Consider the following 19,903-nt stretch of genomic DNA (forward strand, 5'->3'; position numbering starts at 1 on the left):
AGCTCCGTTCTCAGTCAACATTAGGCAAGCGCTTTCTCCTAGAGGATGTGTGAGTGAGGGGTGGCCTGGGCCGGGAGTCTTACCCCAGGGTGGGTTTTCCAGCATAGAAACATGAAGGTGGGGGGATGCTGTTTCTCTCCGACAGTGCCCAGATCCTGTTCAGGTTGAGAAGGAAGCGTGGGAGCCTTGCAGCCACGTATCATGGAGAAGAGTCACCAGGGCCAGGCTGCGTGGTGTGCACACCTCCCTTCCGTGGCGGGTGGGTGCGTGCCCTGGTCTGCACAGCCCTGCGGTGGAGATGGGTGTTGTACTTGTTTCCCCGCCTCTCCAGTTCCCGTGCTTTCATGCAAGGCCATGTGTCTAGCTCTGGTCAGCGATACGTGAGAAGAGCTTACCTGTGTCACCCGCATGCCAAGGCAGCTGGAAGCTCCCCCATGGCTCTCAGCTTCTCTTCCTCCCTGCTGCCGTGACTTGAGACACCCTTCCTTCCACATGTGCAGCTGTGCGGGGCCTGGGCTCCTTCAGCCGAGGTCCTCAGTGAACGTATAAAAAGAGCCCAAGAGGGCGAAGAGGGCCTGGCCCACGGTGAAAGGAGGGCACTCTTCCAGCGTGCAGACTCACGTCTGAATTTAGGAGTATTTCCCACCCCGAAATATGAGGCCTGCAAACTCCCCCTCAGCAAGATTTCAGAATTGCTGCAGACCCGTGGGAGCTACCCGCTCTGGTCTTTGAGTGGGAGTGTTTGTTGATGCCTCCTTGACTGTACCCCACCGCTGTCCGCTGGCTGTGAAGGGACAGAAATGTCACTGTTCTCATCAAAGGTCTCTGGAGCAAGCATGCCCCTGCAGACCTGATGTAGAGACCACGATGGGCTGGCTCAGGATCCCAGACGAGAAGCTCAGGGCCCTGACTGCATGTGACTTTGAGTTGCCTCCTGTGCTGAGGGGCCTGGATAAATCCTGTGTTTAGAAAAACAGGTGCAAATGTGAGCTGGTGAGCAGAAGGAAGGGCCACGGCGGTGGCAGGGTGTTGGCCACCCTGCAGCTGAGCACGGCCATCCGACTGGCTTTTTCCAACGAGCTGTGGCAGAAACAACTCCAGTTCTCTCTCCCTGGGACCCAGAGAAGAGGCTGAGAAGCCACAAAGCTGAAGCATTAGCTGTCGCTGAGTCACTCCATGTAGGACTAATTTCCTGGAGAGTTGGGTGGCCCTCCACACTTCTCACGAGTGAAAATAAATCCCTGCTATGCTACAACCCTGAGGTTGGGGACTGCCTGTTCCAGCAGCAGCATCCAGCCTATCTTGTCCTAAATAAACCCCAAAGAGTAAAATTTTGAAGTTCTTGAGATGTCAGCCCTAATCCTAGTTTTCTCCTCCCTCTATGGGCTCCACCTAGGGGATTTTCTCCATTCCCTTGGCTTTAAATACCATCTACGTGTAGGCAGTCCTCTGTCTAAATTTACGCTGAACAGTCCCATATAAAACCTGTTGTCCTGGCATAATTCACTGTGCCCTTTCATACTCAAAAGTGCCCCAATTTGTATGACTTAATTATACAATCACCGTACCAATACGCCGATTTCACCCAAATCTGTATATCCAGTCTGAGCCCTCTTTCATGAGCTTCAGATACAGAATATCCAACCACACACTCAAAACCTCCATTGGCCTGTTGCACAGGCACAGGCATCTCACACAATAATATCTTGGTTTTCCCATCTCTGCCAGTCTGCCTCTCCAAGATTCTACACCTGTGCACCTAATTTCTCAAGTTATAAGTCTTGTCTCATCTTTCACACCTGCCTCACCACTTGCATCCAATCCTTCACCAAAATGTGCCAACTTCACTCCTAACATCGACCGCAGTGGTCCCCACTGGAGGGTCTGACTTAGCCTCTGTCTCCTGGGCTTCTGCTCCTGCTTCCTGTGGGGGCTGAATTTCACCCCAGCTTGGAAAAGGTCCTTATTCTGGAGGGTGAGGACCCTCTACACAGGCTTGAAGATGTTACTCAGTTAAGGTGGGAGGTGAATCAGGTATTCCCGGAGTCCTTTACAAACAGAAAGAGAAGAGAAACCACAGCGCGCAGCCAGAAGCCGGAAGCAAACGTGATCGGAAGAGAGTGGAGAAGACACTGCCACGCACATCGCCCATGAAGGAGAAGCCAAGACCCAAAGAGCACGGCCAGCCGGAGCACCCTGAGCCTCAAGCAGCCTTCCAGCCGACGAAACGGGGGCAATAGCCCCCCTGCTAGCCAACCTGCTGCATGGTGTTTGTTTAGCAGCCCGAAAGCAAAAACACTTTCTTACTGATCTTGCTTCCGATCTCCACACAGTATCCAGAATGTTCTTTAAAACATAAATTAGGACACTTTCCAGCTTAGAAACATTCAGTGACTCTACAAACAAAATCCAAAATCTTCGTTCTGGTCCACAAGACCCTGATTCCTTCTCTGTCCCCTTCCCTGGGCTTTACTCCTCACCTCTCACACCTCTGTTCTAGCCGTTCCGTCTTTATTTCGGTCCTCCAGCAAGCCACGTGCTTCACTGCCCCAGTACCTTTGCACCTGCTGCTCCTTCTATCTGCAGAGACTGTTGGATGCTCACCAAACTCCGTATCACCCAACCAACCTGGGACGCTGCTAGAACCATTTCCCCAACCCCTCGCAGCTGCTGTGCCACAGGACGAAACTGCAGCCAAGTCACGTGAGCAGAAGTGAAGGCGCAGCACCTCCCAGCCTGGCCCCCGCAGACGCCCCCACCCGCTCCTCCCTGCCCTTCCTGGTTTCCCTCCAGCCGAGATGAAGATGGCCCCAGAGCAACTCTGGGGGCCACAGGAGAAGACGGCAGAGCTGCTGAGGGCCCTGGAGCAACTGCACGGAGAGGCCCTCCCCACCGTTCTCTTCTGTACCTGGTGCAATGCCAGGTATGATTCCATCGCGGTTAAGCTGTTATACATTTGAGGTCTGTTATCATAGAAGTTACTATTATTTTAACAAAAACCTGTGCCTGGAACGTTGATCAGCTCGCACCACACACACATACATACACACTTCTACACTCATCACTCTGCATCACTCTCTCCTACTTACATTGCACGACAGGGCTTACATTCCGTGCATTAAAAGCCTTCCCTGACTGGCCTCATCCAGTCTGTCAGCTGCTCTGTCATTCCCTCCTCGAGCCCTCATTCTCTCCCGTCACTCACTCTGCACAACGCATAATTGCATATTAATTTGTATGTATGTGTATATAATGCCTGTATCCACACTGGCTGATAAGATCCACGGAATACGCCATTTCATCTACCATGTTATGTATTGAGTCCGCACAGCGCTTGACATACATCCAGCACTTAATAAATTTCAAAATGTAGAAGATGGACAAATAAGAAGCCACTACTAGGCAAATACTTGTTTTCATCACGTGACCAAACACTAGATCAAAAATCACAGAAAATTAAAATACACCATGAGGGGAGTTTTTTTTTTAACCTTTATTTATTCAGAATGCAATTCTAGACCAATCTATAACCAAAAGAAAACCCTAAACCTTGAAGTAAAGTTAATAGGCTAAATATTAAGACCTGCATTACCCTTGTTATATACGAGCAGAAGTAAGTTTCCATTCCTTTCATAAAACTTCTTGGTAAACTTCTCTATTTCCTTCCCATCAAAAGTGCATGAATAAGATCACGGTCATATAGCTACTGAGCACAAGGTACAAATGACAACTCAAACGAACTTTAGCTCCTGCAGTGTCGTGCTGACAATCCCAAGTTGCAACTGTTGACCTTTTCGATGGCCTCCATACGACATTTTCACCATTGGGACTTCACTGATTTTTAAAAGCTAGAATTATTTTTAAAGTTCTACATCATAACTAATACATGGAATATTGTGTTTAAGTTTAAGCTGGCAAGTTTACGTAAATCTTTTCTACAGTCCACATAATATATGTAGGAAAATGAATGTTATATAAGAGAATGAAATAGATCAAGTTCTTATATTTTTCACCTAAGAGTCTATGTATATTAAGTAATGCCAATTAACATTTAATGACTAAAAATATATCAACATTAAATATTAACTGCACAAAATCTAAAAGAAAATGGCTACCTTGCATCATCTTACATAATATACGATAGATTAAAAGTAGCTAATTATAAGCCTCTCTAAAAATTTAAAGTTTCTGACATCATTTTCCACCATTCCATCAATTCTTCCTTCTCCTCTTCTTTCCTTTCAGAAAATGACTCCAGTTCAAAATCAACCTAAAGGAGAAAATCAAGAAAAAATATCAAACTGTATATGTAGTTTTAGAAACTGAAATAAAAAATAAGAGCAACTGTAGAATAAGCTCAGCCCAGCCTCCTGAAGTAAAGTAAACGCTAAAAAATCTCTAGTGATAGGCAAAAAAAGATACATTTAGGAAAAAAAAAGAATTAAAAGCCCTTTTGTCTGAAATGTGCTTGGATCTAATAGCTACGGTTATTTGAAGGGAGATATAGTTAAACAAAATCCTGCGCTCCAGTCTTTTGCCTCCCACTGAAAGAGGAGACACGATTATTTCTCTGCCACTGACTATTCGGTGAGTCTCTGCTGTCAACGCTGACCTCTCTCCTAACAGCCAGGGGACCGGCACAGGTGCGCTGCGCAGCCAGTGGCCTGGGCCCCCAAACCGGAAGGCTGCACCTCACAGCTCCTGAACACTAAACTGACGGGCGCACACGCATTTCCAAACTGCCGCAGAGCTGAACTCTCCGCATGAACGGGGTTCCTCCCTGGTCTGTGGAGAACCACACATTTCCACAGCCGAGGGCTGTAGCACCCCCCTTCCCCTCGGGCCCCCCAGCCCTTCTCTTCCCTCATTCCAGAGGGAACTGAGGGTCCTTGACTTGGCCAGGTGAACCACGGCCATTTGCACTGCTCACCACCTTTTAACCAACAAACTAGGAAGGCCTGGGGCCAAAATAATTGAATCTTGTGCAACCTACTAATGGAGCAACTTTTCCCTAAATTTAATTTGCCCAAATTTCTCTCCTGTGTAACACCTGTGCAATCTGAGACCAAAGCACCGGTTAAAAAAACAAGATAATTTGTTGGCAAAAAGAAAATAGCTGCAAATTTTGGACGTATAACCAAAAATACAAATAAATTCTTTTTAAATAAGCTTTATGATTGGAAGCCCTGTAGGCTATCCCAGGGGCCCATTAATGTAATACTAAGAAAACAGTAAAATTCCGCTCTTGGAAAAGTTTTGGTCTCGTTGCCATCACCTTCAGAGCAGCGTTACTGGGCTCTGCTGAAACCAGATGTCGTTTCTGATAGTGCCTCACACAGCCTTGCTCAGAGGAGGCGCGTAATCAATGGTTAATGCTGAGATTGTCTGGCAGGCATCGTTTATTTGTTCAAATATTTATTGAGGCACTATGCCAAGTATTAGAGATAAAAAAAAGATTACTGGGACAATCCCATTTAGATGGAAATCAAGGTGATCAAATGAGTGTTTCGCTTTTTTAAAGTTTTATTTTCTTGCTGTAAAGCACCTTGAAAAACGAAAAACAGTAACAGAGTTCCACACTGAGTGGTAGTCAATCATCCAGGGAGACCTGGGGTAAACCCTTTGTCTTCCCCAGCCTCAGTTTTCTCCTCTGCTAAAAGGGGTAATAAAGACATGTACCTCATAGAGTTGTTATGAAGGCTACATATAAACCCCTTAGATGTGTCTGAACATGGTAAATCGATAAGTCTAAATGGCTGTCGTGATTACTTACCCTAACTGCAGGGCTGTAAGGAACTGCCACCTTCTTGGTCGTAGCCAGGTAGCCTGGAGCTGAGGCCGTGAGCTTATAGTTCCCAGGTACCAGCAGCCTCCAGTAATCGCCGTCACTCGCTGGAAGGAAGCAGAACACAAACCACAAGATGCAAATGTGAATTACAGAGCACAGCATCCAAAAACATCTCCCACAGCTCAGCTCAACTTGACTGGCTTCCCTATTTCTAAAGTCAGCGTACGTGGAATTTAATGAAATTCCATTAGAAAGGTCGTGACGCTGTCTACAGAGCCTCATTTTTTACAGCTGTTTTACAGATATCAATGTTAAGTTGTCTAATAAATGCCCTCAGAGGATGGATCTTTAATCGCATCCTGGAAAGCCATATAAAGCTCCCGGGCAGTGAGGGCCAACCCCGGGCACCGGGTCTGAGCTCCATCCAGAGCAGTGTTCACAGACCGGGGCCAAGACCGCGCCCCAGGGTCCCCGGAAGCTCCTGTTGGGGTTCTAGATTCCCAAGGATTCAGAAGAGGTAGGTCTGGGTGCCTTCTAGAAGGCGTTCTCAACAAGCTCTCCAGAGGGCCCTAACCAAGCAGAGTCACGTAGTGCTGTGCCCGCTCCCCGCGTCCCGGCAGTGCCCTCCTCGCCTGCGGGACTTGGCGCCCACTGGGTGGCAGCTCTCGGGCCCTCAGCTCCAGCCGGTGGAAGCTCTCCCCCTGGGCTGCCCTGGCCTAGCAGCCGCCAGCACCCCGCATCCACTGCAGGTGCCCACGGGACTGCTCGTGGCTGTGGAAACCTCAGCCGCCGCCTGGGGTACGGCTTGGGTGGTGCCGAGGCCACAGGCAAGGTGCCACGGTGCTCAGGGACACCGCCCCTCCCTCCTCCTAGCACCCGCCTCCCAGCCGACACTCCGCATCTCATCTCGTAAGACCCCTCGCCACATCTTCCAGCCCCCACATTTCTCCTCAGCCAGGACCTCATTTCTTTGCTTTGCTTTTCAGCAAAATCTTTGGAAACACTTGCCAGCACCTTCTCCAGTGTCTCGGCCCATTCTCTAGGGTCTGCTCCAGGCCGGACCTAGCACTGCACTGCCACAGATTCTGTCAAGCTCCTGCCAGCTGCTGAGTCCGAGGTTCCCTCACAAGCCGCATCGTTCTCGGCATGTTTCCATCCCTCCCTCCCTCCTTCTTGGGCCACTTTTCTCCCAGCTTCCACTCCAGACCCCACTGACAGCTCCCCCGTGACCCTGTCTTGGAAGGGCTGGAGCGTCCCGGGGCCGGCTCCCCAGAGTTCTCCTCTCTCTTGTCTACACGGGTTTGCCCGGTAAATGTCCCCAGACCTTCTGCACCATGGCACGCAGGAGGGTGACGAGTCCCTGGCATATTCAGGTTAACAGAAGAGATCCTCGGGCCGCAGGGGACAAAGTCCCACCTTTCCGAAAGGCCTCCCTGTGGGGTTAGGGCCGCACCTGCTGAGTCCGGCGCGCTGCCGGTGACTGATGAACACGTGTGGAGTGAACCAACGAGCAGAGCTTTAGAGGACATGTTAAAGATTTTTTTAAAAATCCAAGTTGTAGATATGGAGGTTAAGAAAGAGGTAATGGTATGGAGTGGTTTCAAAAACAAGCTAAAGGTTAATTATTTGTAAGGTTTAGAAATATGCAAAGAATTCATAATTAAATGTGAATTGTTGTTCTTGTTGAAAAGAACCCAACAAATGCCAGTTAAGCTAAAGTTATAGTTATTGACAAGAGCAGATGGATTTGCCAGGAAAATACACCAAAGTCCCTAGTTTAGCAGGGCCTAAACCTCGAAATAACTAATAGTACACCTCCACCCTTCTCACATCTTGTCTCACCTTAAACAAGTCATTTAACTTCGCTGAGTCTCACTTTCCAATGAGTAGAAAATGGATTTACATAAGGGTTAAATGAAGAAACGCGTGAAAATCCTAGACACAGAACTGCTGGCAGATCTGTCTGTGCCACTCCTGCTACCCACTAGTTCGCAGGTCGTGGGCACTTCTCGAGACACTAGGAGGCCTGGGCTCTAAGTCAGCGGAGGGTGTTTTCGTCTCTTGGCCCACTGGGGCTGCCATGCACCGGGCAGCTGCCCACATCTGCCTCCGGCTGACAGAGCCCAGGCCAGCACAGAAGCAGCCCGAGCACCCACCTGAGGTCACGTCATGGTCCAGGCCCTCCACCGACAGGGTCGCGTTGGCGATGGGCTGGCCCTGGAGGTCACGGACGAACCCCTTCACGCCCCGGTGCACCTGTGGAGGGCACGCAGGATGCGTCACACACGGCCCGAAACGCGCTTCGTGCCCAGCCCCGCATCTCCCAGCAAACTACCGCATGCCCCGTGGCCTAGGAACAGAGCACGCTCCGAAGCCACTCCAGTTTGTGCACTTTTTGCTCCACCTTCTCTTAAATGCACAAATGAGAAGTAACCCCTGAGAAGTAGGTCTCAGAAGTTCCTGCTGAACCATCACAGACGAGGGAGGTTCTGGCAGGTTCTGGTCTCCAGCCCGTTATTTTCCTCTAACGCGGCAGCTGCGTGTGCCAGTGAACAGGGCAGCACGCGTCCAGCCGAGGCGCAGCGGGGCAGGGCTGGGCCATGCGGTGAGCCACCATGGAGAAGGGATGGCGGCTGATGGGACAAGACCACAGCCTGCGTCCATGGCCATGACATGCGGACACAGGCACGAAGCGGCAGCATAGGGGGAAATGCACCTGCCGTCAGCCAGGATGACCGACAACGGCACCATTCTAACATTCCCTCCTCTGCCATGAATGCAGCGTCAACAGTCAGGGAGCATATGAGAGCTTGTATTGTTTATACGACTTTTCTCTAAACCTACAACTTCTCTAATTAATAATAACAATATGTAAAACCATTGTGCTAAGTGAAAGAAACCAGACACAGAGTATTATATATCATCTGATTCTATTTATATAAAATGTAAATATAAATAAATCTATAGAGATGGAAACCCACTAGTGTTCATGTACGGTTGGGGAAGGGTGGAGGGATGGAGTGGCGGCTGCCCAGAAGCTTAGGGTTTTTCTCTTTGGAGCAATGAAAATGCTCAAAAATTGATTGTTGTGTTGAATGCACAACTGTGAATATACTAGAACCAATGAGTGTGCAGTCTGGCTGGGTTATATGGTATGTAAATATATCTCAATCAAAATGCTTTTTAAAAAGATATATCCTCTGGCTACTTCTGCATTAAACCCATAAACAATTGTATTTTAGCTGGAAACGTGCTGTGAAAGACACCCAAACATCACAAGTCTGAATACCGACTTAGGGAGAAAGTGGATGAGCAGCTATTGAAAAAAAAACTGAATCAGTTGCGGTCATTAGCCTCATCACCAACAACATATGCTCTGATCTCGCAAGTGCTCAAATTGCTCTCACCCAATACGGCCCTAGGAAGTTAATTTTCTTTTGGTACTGATGATTTTGAATATTTCCCTATAGAATGTACAACAAATCTCATGTATCCCTTTATCATCAAAAAATAAATTTGGCAGTGTTACAAGATTTACCAGAAAGATGTCCTGATCATCAGCAAAATCTTTTGCTTTGCAAAAGTAACACAGGATTCTTTAAAGGCAATTTACAAATGGCAAAAAGTTACATATGTTATCAATAATAGTGAACGATAATTTTATTGGCAAACAGTATAATTAACAGAGAGTAAATATATTTTGAAAATGAAAAACATTTTCAAGACCTACTAAACCTTTGATTTTATTTCCCAAAACTTATTTATGAATTTGCCAACTGAAATTGAAAGAGATTGAAATTTAATAATGAAAACATGAAAAGTTACCATTCCAAATGAAATTCACAAGGTGAGAAAGTGTTGCCAATCAGAAAAACTGTGGAGAGGAGGAGGAAGTGTACATGTGGAAAAGGCATGGGGCAGAAAACCAGAGGAAAAATAATTTTACAATTCTTAACATAAAGGCTAGTGAAATAAATTTAGAGAGCTTCTGCCTTGCCCAGAGGGGTTTTTTATCCACAGTTGCTTTACCCATCTGGAGGCACTGTTATCCTGACATTGTCCATACCAGGAACCTGAGAGAAATGAAAGTTATACATTTCTTTACTTTTGGAAAATAAGTCAAATAATCATGGGAAAAATACACCATGTATCTCTATTGGGCACTGTGTGCCCAGTTAACATTCATGACTTCAGCGTTTTGTGCCCTTGAAAGCCGAGCGCTGCACTGCAGTATACAGCTCAGCAGACAGCGTAAGAAAACATCTCTGTCTCTAACATGCCAGCCATGGGGTGCAACTATCCTATTTGAAAAATCCCGCTGTAGGAACACGTCTCAGTGGACGTTTAGGGACCCTCCCAGCCACCCGCGGGCGCAGACCGGAGAACACCGCCACTTCATGCCTTTCCCAAGGGAGACAAGACGCCCCCCGTCCGCGCGCGCCTGCAGCAGCTGTTTTCCTACACTGTCCGCCCTGCAATGGGCGCTCCCCAGATTTCACTTCAGCCAGCCAAGGCTGGAGAATCGTCTGGGAGATGCTCTCCCATCATCAGGTTGTTTCCATCCGCAGTTCTCCAGCAGCCACGTAGCCAGGCTTTGCCCAGGGCTCTGCTGAGGGTGGAGACCCTCGGCTCTGCCCCACAGAGAGCATGACTCGGTGGCCGGACGGGACACCATCCCCAAAAAGGGCCCAGGACAAGCTGGCACGGGGCCCAGGGACCACACCCCGGGAGCCAGAGGGGCGGCTCTTCTCCTTACCCAGCTGCTCGCCTGGCTGGCTGCACTCTCCCACTGCATGAGCTCATCACACACACTGCTACTGTGTCTACACGGCTTACGCCCAGGCACTGACATCCTATTCAGGGTGGATCAGAACCCACCCCACGAGCACAGGAGACTGCTGTGTGCGCTGTCCCCTCTCCAGCCTGTTCCTACACAAACTGCTGTAACCATTCGACGAGCCGGCTGCGCGCCCTCCTGCCACAGTGAACGGGACAAATTCTGCCTCTTTCCTGGCTGCGTGCATCTGCGTTGTACTTTGTCCCTGCCATCCTTTTTCCTCAAGAACGAGGAGTGGACTCAAGCAGCACCCGAGCCCATTTTTATTGTTGACCCGAACGCTGGCCTCCCTGCCTCCACTGTGTAAATCTCAGAGCAGGGCGCCAAGAAGCCCTTCCTGGACCCAGGACCTGGGTTATGGCCCCTCTGTGCTGCCGTCCCTCGCGGCACGAGCCCACACTCCAGCTGTCACATCCTCTGGCGAGCCGGTGCTCACGCCGCTGAGGCCCGCTCACCACCCCTGCCTCCATGTTCCCTACAGGACAATGGTTCAGTAACTTTGGGAAAGTCACTGCATTAAGGGAACAGTCTTTATATATTCAAGTGCAAACACACCAAATCCCTCACCTTAATTCCTCTACTCTAAAGTACATTCTGTAGTTAACTTTGTCCTTAGATATGCATTCTGCATAGCTCTCCGCAGAGGAGACTCTCCACAGGTGCTCCCACCAAAGTTGTTTCAGGGTGAACGTGGCTAACGAGCTTTGCTTTTTGTGGTCTGAAAGCCACCTTTGTGTGTGTGTGCGCAGCAAAATTCCATTGACTGAAAAACTCCTGTGTGATGGGGGTTCCTTCATCAGTGTCCAATCAGCACCGAATCTACACGATGAGGCTGCTCCATTTTGGTAAGATACATGAATATCTGACATATATAAAGTAATTCTTAGGCTGATTTAACATTTTTTCAATATTGGTTTTGTATGTGTACATTTATAGTTGTACGTATATGTGCAAAGAGTTACATATTTATTTAACAGCATTTGTTTATGTCAAAATAATTTCTAAAGTTTGTCTAGACTGCCGGCCCATGAAATTCTCTTTTCTCCATTTGAATTTGGATGGAAAATGGAATTTGCAAACAGGAAATAAGTGAAAGCCGAAGCGAAGCCCTCCTGGCAGCTGCTCTCCACATGTGCTCCTCTTGCCACATCCGATGGACCCACCTGTACCCTCCACTGCTCACCAGCCTCCATGCTCGCAAACACCCCGTTTCCTGAGCAGTCAGCGCTTACCTGTTGGATGTAGCTAATCAGCGAGTTTTTGTTGTCCTCCCAGTAGCTCTGCAGAGTCTCTTCAGGCGGGAACTTGTCACAGCTCAGCTCCACCGTGACCTCGAAACAGTTGCTGCTGAGGTAGTTGAAGTCCTGCATCCCTGCCGAGGTGGAGAGGACAGTTGGCACATGGGACCACGTCACTGTCCTGCTCAGGCCCTGCCCCACGCCGGCCCCGGGCGGAGGGTCAGGCAGCCTGTGGGGAACCAGCAGGGGAACCGCCCACGAGCCTCAGAGATGGCATCACCCAAGACAGACCCTCCAGGGTCTCAGCAAGCCCTTCGCGAAAGGTGCTGCAGCTGGAGGGTCGGCGCTGCCAATGCCTCTGGGAGACAGCCCGGGAGAACCAGTCCCCGCTGGCTTATTAAAGAAATGCACGTCCTTGAAGCCCACATCTCTGTCAGGAGAGAACTTGGAGGGCCACGTGAGGTCACCACACATGCTACTCGTTCCTTAAATCCACCAAACAACGTGAATGATTGGGACTCTTGTTAAATACTACATGCAAATTCAGCACTGCCCAGTGCATTAGGCATGATGGTGACAGTACCTCAGACTGCACCGAGAGAAGAATCTGCATGCAGAGCTGCCCTGGTTTGAATTGGATTCCCATCAGCGGTGACTCTGCTGGCGCTCGCAGGCCAGGGCGAGCTCCCCAGCTGCCCTGAGGGTGGGAAGGGCTCACAGCCCCCCACCTCTCCAGGGACAGCCCCTGGCCTGGAGGTTCCAGCGTCCAGCCCCACCGCTGGGTGGGACCCACGCCCCCCACAAAAAGAAGGTCCCAGGCACTGGGTGTGAGCCCAGTGTTCTAATTAAGATGTGCCGGGAGAAATGAGAGTGGGCGTTAAGCCAACATGGCTGAAGGTCTTCAAGGCAGAGAGAACTGGACATGGAAGGAGAGCAGCCAAAGCTGGAAGTCAGCAAAAGAGGAAGGAGAAAATGCCTAAGGTGCACTGCCCCCCAAAAGTCAAGGAACACCAAAGACAGACAGACAGACAGAAAACACCTCCTAGCCCGGGAACCCTGAGCCTACATTCCTTTTGTTCAGCCAACCTATCACATGGTCCTTGTCTCAGCAACCAGGAGACTAAACCCAACCCCACAGGGCCACCACGCACAAAGGTGGATGGACACACAGCCAAATAGGCTGGGCCCCGTGCCTAAGGGGTTCAGCTCCAGGGGTCCCCGTTACTCAGGAGGGGACACCCCTGCCAGGGGTTCAGCTCCAGGGGTCCCCATTACTCAGGAGGGGACACCCCTGCCAGGGGTTCAGCTCCAGGGGTCCCTGCTGGTGGCTCAGACAGGCGGCCCTTGACCTGAGAACGTTTACTTACTCAGCCCTAGAACCTTCCTTACTCCTCTCTGTTCCCTTCCCTACTCCCCTCTGTCCCTTCCCTATTCCCCTCTGTCCCTTCCTTACTCCCCTCTGTTTACTATTTCCTTACTCTTATTTATCCTCTTCATTTCTCCACTCTACTCCCCCTCCTTACTTTTCCTTATTCGCTGTTTTCCAGGGTTTTTCCTGTCATGCAATGAATCATTGGATCCCACTTCCTGTCTCTGGCCCTACTTTAGGAAACCCAACCAAAGGCACTGATTAAATTCATTTTCTAAGGCACTAAAGACAATCAAAACTTAATTTACTGTTTATTTTTGGGAGATAATCAGTGACTAGGATAAATATTATTACTACAGTTTTAGGGATTAAAATTATTTGACATTCTGTAGACAAAGCACTATTTGTGCCTAAGGATAATTGTAATGGGATTATGAAAGGTTTTATGGAAGCTGTATTATAAAATTACGCCCCATAAGCCATTTTTTACTTTATGTAAATCCTGTATCTGATATAGGCTTTACTTCTCCATCTATAGGAATACAAGTACTTACTTTTGAACTAGCCAAATGCAAAATCAATATAAAAGCAGAAGTAAATATATATCAAGAAGGAAAAAATCAGGAGTATTTACCTCATTGCATAAATCCAGGTAATTAACTACATTAAGCAAAACAAAACTCATATAATTAGGCAGTGCTGCTAATGCCATAACTGATTCTCGCTTTCATTTCCAGGTACACCATAGAAAATGGTTTTTAGATAACAAGAAAGTCAATGCATGCATCTTTACAATTCAGACTCCATTGCTGGACAGAGGCGAGTATTATTCCACAGCTCTTAGAGCCTTGGCTGCTAATCTTAACCCCTAAATCCAGAATTTGAAGAGTAGAGCCAGTAACAATATTCAGTTTTCCCAGTGGGCCTTTTCAGTGTCTCTTAGTGACCATCAACTGAAAAATCATGAAAAACAGAAAAAAATCTAAACAGTAATCACTAGAAAACTGACCAAATTTAATGGCTGAACTATAGGTTCAGTCTCTTCTTAACGATTTAGGAGAATTAAAGACTGTCTAAGCCTAAATCGCTCCCTATTTAAACGGCGAGTCCAGCCGCCTCCACGCTGTCACAGCAGGTGGGACTCACCACCGGGTACGCTGTACCAGGCTCCACCGTTGGTCGTCCCGTCTACAAAGCTGCTGTCGTCGTCGTTCTTTCGGCACGGAGGCCGGTTGGGGTCAGACATGGCGGGGTTAGAAGAAGAGTAGGTCCGAGCCAAGCTCTGGAATATGGCGTCATCTGGGCAGGAGCTGTATTCGTGGGCGCTGCCTGGAAATAAATCCACCAAGATGGACGAAGTCAGGTCCAGCCACAGCGCTGCGTGGTTTCCGGAGTGGCTAGGGCTGGGCTACTCTCGTGTGCCTTTCCAGCTGCCTCACTATGAAAAGGGTGAGGCCTTAAGGACACGACAATGACAGTGTTTTCGGTGATATAACATCCATTCCTGACACCTCTTACTTACGAATGGAATAAACCTCACACAAAAGGTGAGAAGCCCAAGAAAACTGTTCCTGAGGAGACAACAAAGAGGTTTCTAATCGTTAAATTTTTAAATAAAAACATCACCTGCAGCAGCCTCACAGTCGTTATGAAGTGCTTTCAGAAATGCCCTTCAGTATATGATTCTAGGTTCTTCTAAAAATGTTCATGTGGGTATAATGAAAAAGACATATGTGTTTTGATATTGCACTTTTATCCATACATAATAAAATATGCCAGGACTACAGGTTTCCCATCTGTCAAGAAACCACAAAATCTGTACATTTATTTAATGTCATTTCATCAGAGACTTTCTTCAAAACCCAAAGTTTTCAATAAACTCTAAAATAATCATCCTTGTGTTTCTATGAGCTAACTCTTCTCAGGCTCTGAGAAAGGATCCAATGGAAAGTTCCTAGAGCGACAAGAAGTAAGGTGAAAGATAGACCTGGTTAAAGCTTGCTTTGTCTGAATCATAATGAAAATTTTAAAAAACTCAGAGCACTACTTCCCCTTGCTGATGACAGCGGACGTCTTTCCAGTTGCAGAACTGTGAGAGCAAGAAAGGGTGAGATCCAAACGGCCCAAACCCAAGAAGCTGCCGCATTTCTAACTTTCCTGTTCACGGACCTATGACTCCTGCTTTGGCGTCCCGCCCTGGCTCCTGACCTTCACTTCCTCCCTCTCTCTCGCCTCGGTATTCTGTCACGACCGTGCTTCTCTTCAGCTGTACCTTTGAACAAGTTCACAGTCCATTTCCGCCTAACAGCACGTGAACTAAGGGGTGTTTCTGTCCAGCGTGACTGTTCCCACGGCGGGTCTGCGCAGCGCCCAGCTTCCCTTCGCGAGCACAGCAGCACCCACCCCGTCCCTCCTTGGGGGCACAGTTGCGCCGAGGAAGGGGAGGGACACCTACCCGTGCGGGTCTCGTCGTAGGGGTAATTGGCCACCAAGTCTCCCCCGTGGAGGTTGGCGGACAGCACGAACGGAATGTCCATGATCCAGTGGATGACCGCCTTGGTCTCAGGAGCAAGCTGCACAGGGTGGACAGGGCGACAGGATTACATGCTTGGAGGCCACTGGTGTGACGCTTGACCAACGGAACAGCATAGAAAAGGTTAAAAAAAAAAAACAGCACAAAGCTGGAAGCTGGGGAGGTTTGAGCCCTGCTGTGGCTGCTTTTGCAAGCAAAAGAAGGTTCCCGTAAAAGCAACATTCCCACGTGGACTCAGGCTTACCACCGAAAATAGCTCAATAGGCTTAAGTTCTCCTAAAAGTTCTACTTTGTGAGCTGCCGGTTCTTCTGTCTTTGTGACTCGGAAACCAGCGTACAAATGTGGAGACTGCTCCCACGTCTGTGGGGGAATTCTGGAAGATTAAATGGAGTGGGGAGAGGCTGGGTACAAAACGTGAACAGGAAGCTACTGGACGGGTCAGGGAGAGCCGTAGTAGGGCGCAGGGCTGGAGCGGCGGCTCGAGGGCAGAGGCGGGACACTGCAAAGGAAATGGGCGCCACATCTGTGAGCTTGGGAGGCCAACGGCAGGTGAGCGAGGCAGGGTTGGAAACATCAAGGTGGATTCTGGTATTTCTAACTCTGGCGACTGGCTAAATGAGAGAATAGTAGCTTCTGAGGGAAATCATGTTTGTTTTTTTGACATGTCAGGCTTGAGGTGCTGTGTGCCGCCAGATAAAGGGAAGGACATTGGAAAACTAGAGTCCGCAGTCAGAGGGCTGCCTCGGGGACAGCGTGCGCTGACGGCCAGGAGGGGCTGCAAGCCCACGGAAGGTCAGAGAGCCCCAGAAGACCCTGAGCTGCAGGAGAACGAGCAGGGAAAGGAACTCAGCCGTGACCAAAAGGCAGTAGGAGAGGAGGCGAGGGGGAGAAGAGACACCAGCAGCGGGAAGCACTGCCACGAGACCGGTCGCTGAGAGCTGGCAAAGGCACCGCGGGAGCCCACAGCCGCCCTCCCCACCCTGCTCCGAGGACGCCGCCCTCCTTCTGCTCTCGGGCTCGGGTCCCTCCCGCCATGCATGCTGCCCCTTGCTTGGACACCACTCCCGCGTCTTCCCCGGTGATAAAGACACCAGAGGCTGGAGGCGAACCCCAGGAAAGCGAGCGCAGCCCCCACCTTTGTGTTCTGATCCACGATTTTCTTCAGATTTCTCAGCAGGTGGTTGTTCGGGCCGCCTTCCTTCTCGTGGGCGTAGACGATGCGGTCCAGGTCGGGGAAGTTCCGGTTGAGGTCGATGCCCTGGGCGTTGCTGCGGCCCACAAACCAGTCCTTCAGCTCGCCGGGCTGCAGGCCAAGGAGAGGGGTCAGAGGTCAGCGCCCGCTTCCCACGCGGGGCCGCCCGGAGGTGGGGCAGCTTCCCCCACCCTCGGGCCGCACCACCCAGCACCAAGACCACGGGTCACAGGCAAAGGGTCGGCTGTGGGGACTCTGACCACTAAAATGGATAATATTTTCAATAATAATAGCACTATTTTAAAGATACTTATCATCATATTACAGCATGTCCATCCATGTTAACTTAATAATGAGCTGTTTCCAAACGTGCCGCTCTCTAATTGGATTTAAGTAAATCCATTCATGGCCTCTGTAAATCATAGTAGCCTTTTTAAAAGAAATATCTAAAATATTAAGTCACTAAATCAGATTAGAAGTTAGAAACCAGTTTAGCATGAGTAATTTCTGTATTAATAGCATACCTCCCCTTTAGAGTCTACATGAACAAACAGGGGCTCTAGATAGAAAGTTTATGATTTCAGGAATTTCTGTTTAATTTTAACCTTCATTTTACTAGTGGTGCCATCTGTAAAATTAACGAATTTCCAAGATATTCAATTATGCTTTGTAATGTGGTTTTTCCTATTATATGACATAAATATGATTATAAAAGTAATTCCTATATTTTGGGGATCATGTCATCTCAGACATTTTGATCAAATATCTATAAGATAGAAAATAGCAATCATAACTTTTTTCGTTCCACATACAGTTTTGAATAGTACCTTAAAATATTGAATAATTTAATCCTTTATTTTACTAGATTTTTTCTCTTCTTACGTTAGAAACTACCTCACTGTTATTCTTATTTACGGAAATGCACTGTCAAAGTTTCATACAGTGCCAAATTATCGTGCATTGGAGATTTTATTTTTAAGGTACAAATCTTTCTTAACCACAAATAAATACACAATATATTTACTTTAACATTTTAGTAAAGTGAGAACATTATTGCAAACTATAGAGAGGAGCAAATATAACGCCCCCAGCTCTGTCCATTCCCAAAAGAAAGGGAACACACACTATATATCTTCTTCTAAAAAGTGGTTAGTTTCCAGCTTCCCTAACAGTTAAAAGGCATTACGTTGTTTGGGTTTAAAGGCAATCGCTTTATCTCTGTTCAGGATGCACAGAACCAAGCTGCAAAGCCTAGCTGGCCAAGGCCCCTCCGCCTGGGGTCAGGAGAGGGCTCCGGGCAGGGGCGCAGGAGGGCGTGTCTCCTCCCCCCCCCCCCCCCCCCCGCCAAGCCCCAGGGAGAAGGAAATGCCACAGCACGGATCGATGAGCATTGTTGATTTAGCAGGAAAACGGAACACGTGATCACTCGCAGCCTCTCTGACGACACTGTCCTCCGGAGCCCCTGAGTCCCCGCACGTTTCTCCCCAGCGCGCTGAGCCGCCCCTCGGGCCTCAGGGCCTGGAGCTCGGACAGGCTTTCCTGCAGGCGAGCAGGACCGTGCGGACCCGCAGACAGGACAGCGTGCCCAGCCCGCCTGCCGCACTGACCTGGGACGCCGCCTTCTCGAAGCCGTCGGGGTTCAGGGAGGGCATGATGTGGATGCGAGTGCTGTGGATTAGGTCCACGATCGTGGCGTTCCCCTGCTGGTACTCGTTGCACAGGTACTGGGCCAGGAAGACCAGCAGCTCCCGGCCCACAGCCTCGTTTCCGTGCATGTTCCCGATGTACTTGAACTCCGGCTCACCTGAAAGAGCAGCGTTTCCGTGAGGCCACAGAGAAGGCCCAGCGCGCCCAGGGCGGGTGCTGGACCCCTACCCACACCACAACACGTAGCGGACAGCTTCTTCGCCCCCCGAAGCGACGGTAGAAATCCGCCCTGAGATACTAGAGCACTGCACGCCGCGTCTACCCTTCTATTCTTCTCCCCAGCTGCATACGCCTCCCCAGTAGCTACTACAAATGGGTATCCGGTGCCTGCTATTTGCCCAGCCTGCACCAAGCACGTTGCTCGTTTCCTTCGTCCATCCTCACCACATGTTCAAACCTCAGTGTCGCCCACATCCTTTCCAGAGGGGAAACTGCCGCTCAGACAGCTTATGGCGCCTGAGCACAGCTACACAGCCCGCAAGTGGTCGACGCTTTTCGTTTCATGTTTCCTAACCACAGGAATGAAGGGCACGGGTCTGGAGGCAGACGCCCGCGTGCACATGCGCCCACGCTTGCTGCCCGCTGAGCCTCGGCAGCTCTGGTGGCTGTTCCACCACCCGTGACACAGAGGTGACAGCAGGCCCTATCTCGGAGGTTTTAGAAGAACTACGGGAAATAATGTAACAGGTGCTATGCGTTTGCTATAATTAAGTTTTAATAGTATTGTTACATTGCATTACCTTATTGTGAGAGTACTCACGGTACATAAGCTAATGTCCTTTTTACATTAACTAAATAAGGAAAACAGATATTTTCATCGTCATTATTACACAAATGCAGCCCGAAAAGGGTAATTTCACTGACGGGCTCAGAATTCAAACGTAAATCACCGCTGTCCGTTCCTCAGCTGTCCACTGCGTTTTAGGAGTAATGAAACTGCAGAGCAAGTGCCAAAGTTAACCCATCCTCTGGCTCCTTTCTGCTCGCCCATCCCCGCCCATCTCCTGGAGGAGGAAGGGTTCTCATATACACAGTTACTGGGACTGTTCGCTCCTCCTGTAAGAAAAGAGGCTGAAGTTAATTTTCTCCTGGAAATATGTCCTTTAAATGTCCCTCACCTGAGATTCCTGAGCCTATGCTTGAGTGACCACACAAAACGTTGCCCTGTGTGACCTCTCAGCCTGAGTTGAGCTCATCTTAATCCAAGGAGCAGGTGGGAGAAGGGTCAGGGCTATTTA

The 19,903-nt window shown here is 49.1% G+C and overlaps 1 protein-coding gene across 1 annotated transcript in view; it reads right to left on the bottom strand.

Moving 5' to 3' along the window:
• Nucleotides 1–3,479: 3,479 nt before the first annotated feature.
• The window catches only part of CPE (carboxypeptidase E), a 90,988-nt gene continuing 74,564 nt past the window's right edge, over nucleotides 3,480–19,903 (bottom strand). The window contains exons 2-9 of the mRNA XM_077144682.1: nucleotides 18,566–18,762; nucleotides 16,902–17,069; nucleotides 15,688–15,805; nucleotides 14,379–14,561; nucleotides 11,858–11,997; nucleotides 7,945–8,044; nucleotides 5,774–5,892; nucleotides 3,480–4,270 (exon numbers count right to left, since the gene is read on the bottom strand). Coding sequence (XP_077000797.1) covers nucleotides 4,172–4,270; nucleotides 5,774–5,892; nucleotides 7,945–8,044; nucleotides 11,858–11,997; nucleotides 14,379–14,561; nucleotides 15,688–15,805; nucleotides 16,902–17,069; nucleotides 18,566–18,762 — 1,124 coding nt within the window. The 3' untranslated portion in view covers nucleotides 3,480–4,171. The remainder of the gene's footprint in view (nucleotides 4,271–5,773; nucleotides 5,893–7,944; nucleotides 8,045–11,857; nucleotides 11,998–14,378; nucleotides 14,562–15,687; nucleotides 15,806–16,901; nucleotides 17,070–18,565; nucleotides 18,763–19,903) is intronic.

This window comes from Tamandua tetradactyla, chromosome 26 (genome assembly GCF_023851605.1).
Source record: "Tamandua tetradactyla isolate mTamTet1 chromosome 26, mTamTet1.pri, whole genome shotgun sequence".
NCBI lineage: Eukaryota > Metazoa > Chordata > Mammalia > Pilosa > Myrmecophagidae > Tamandua > Tamandua tetradactyla.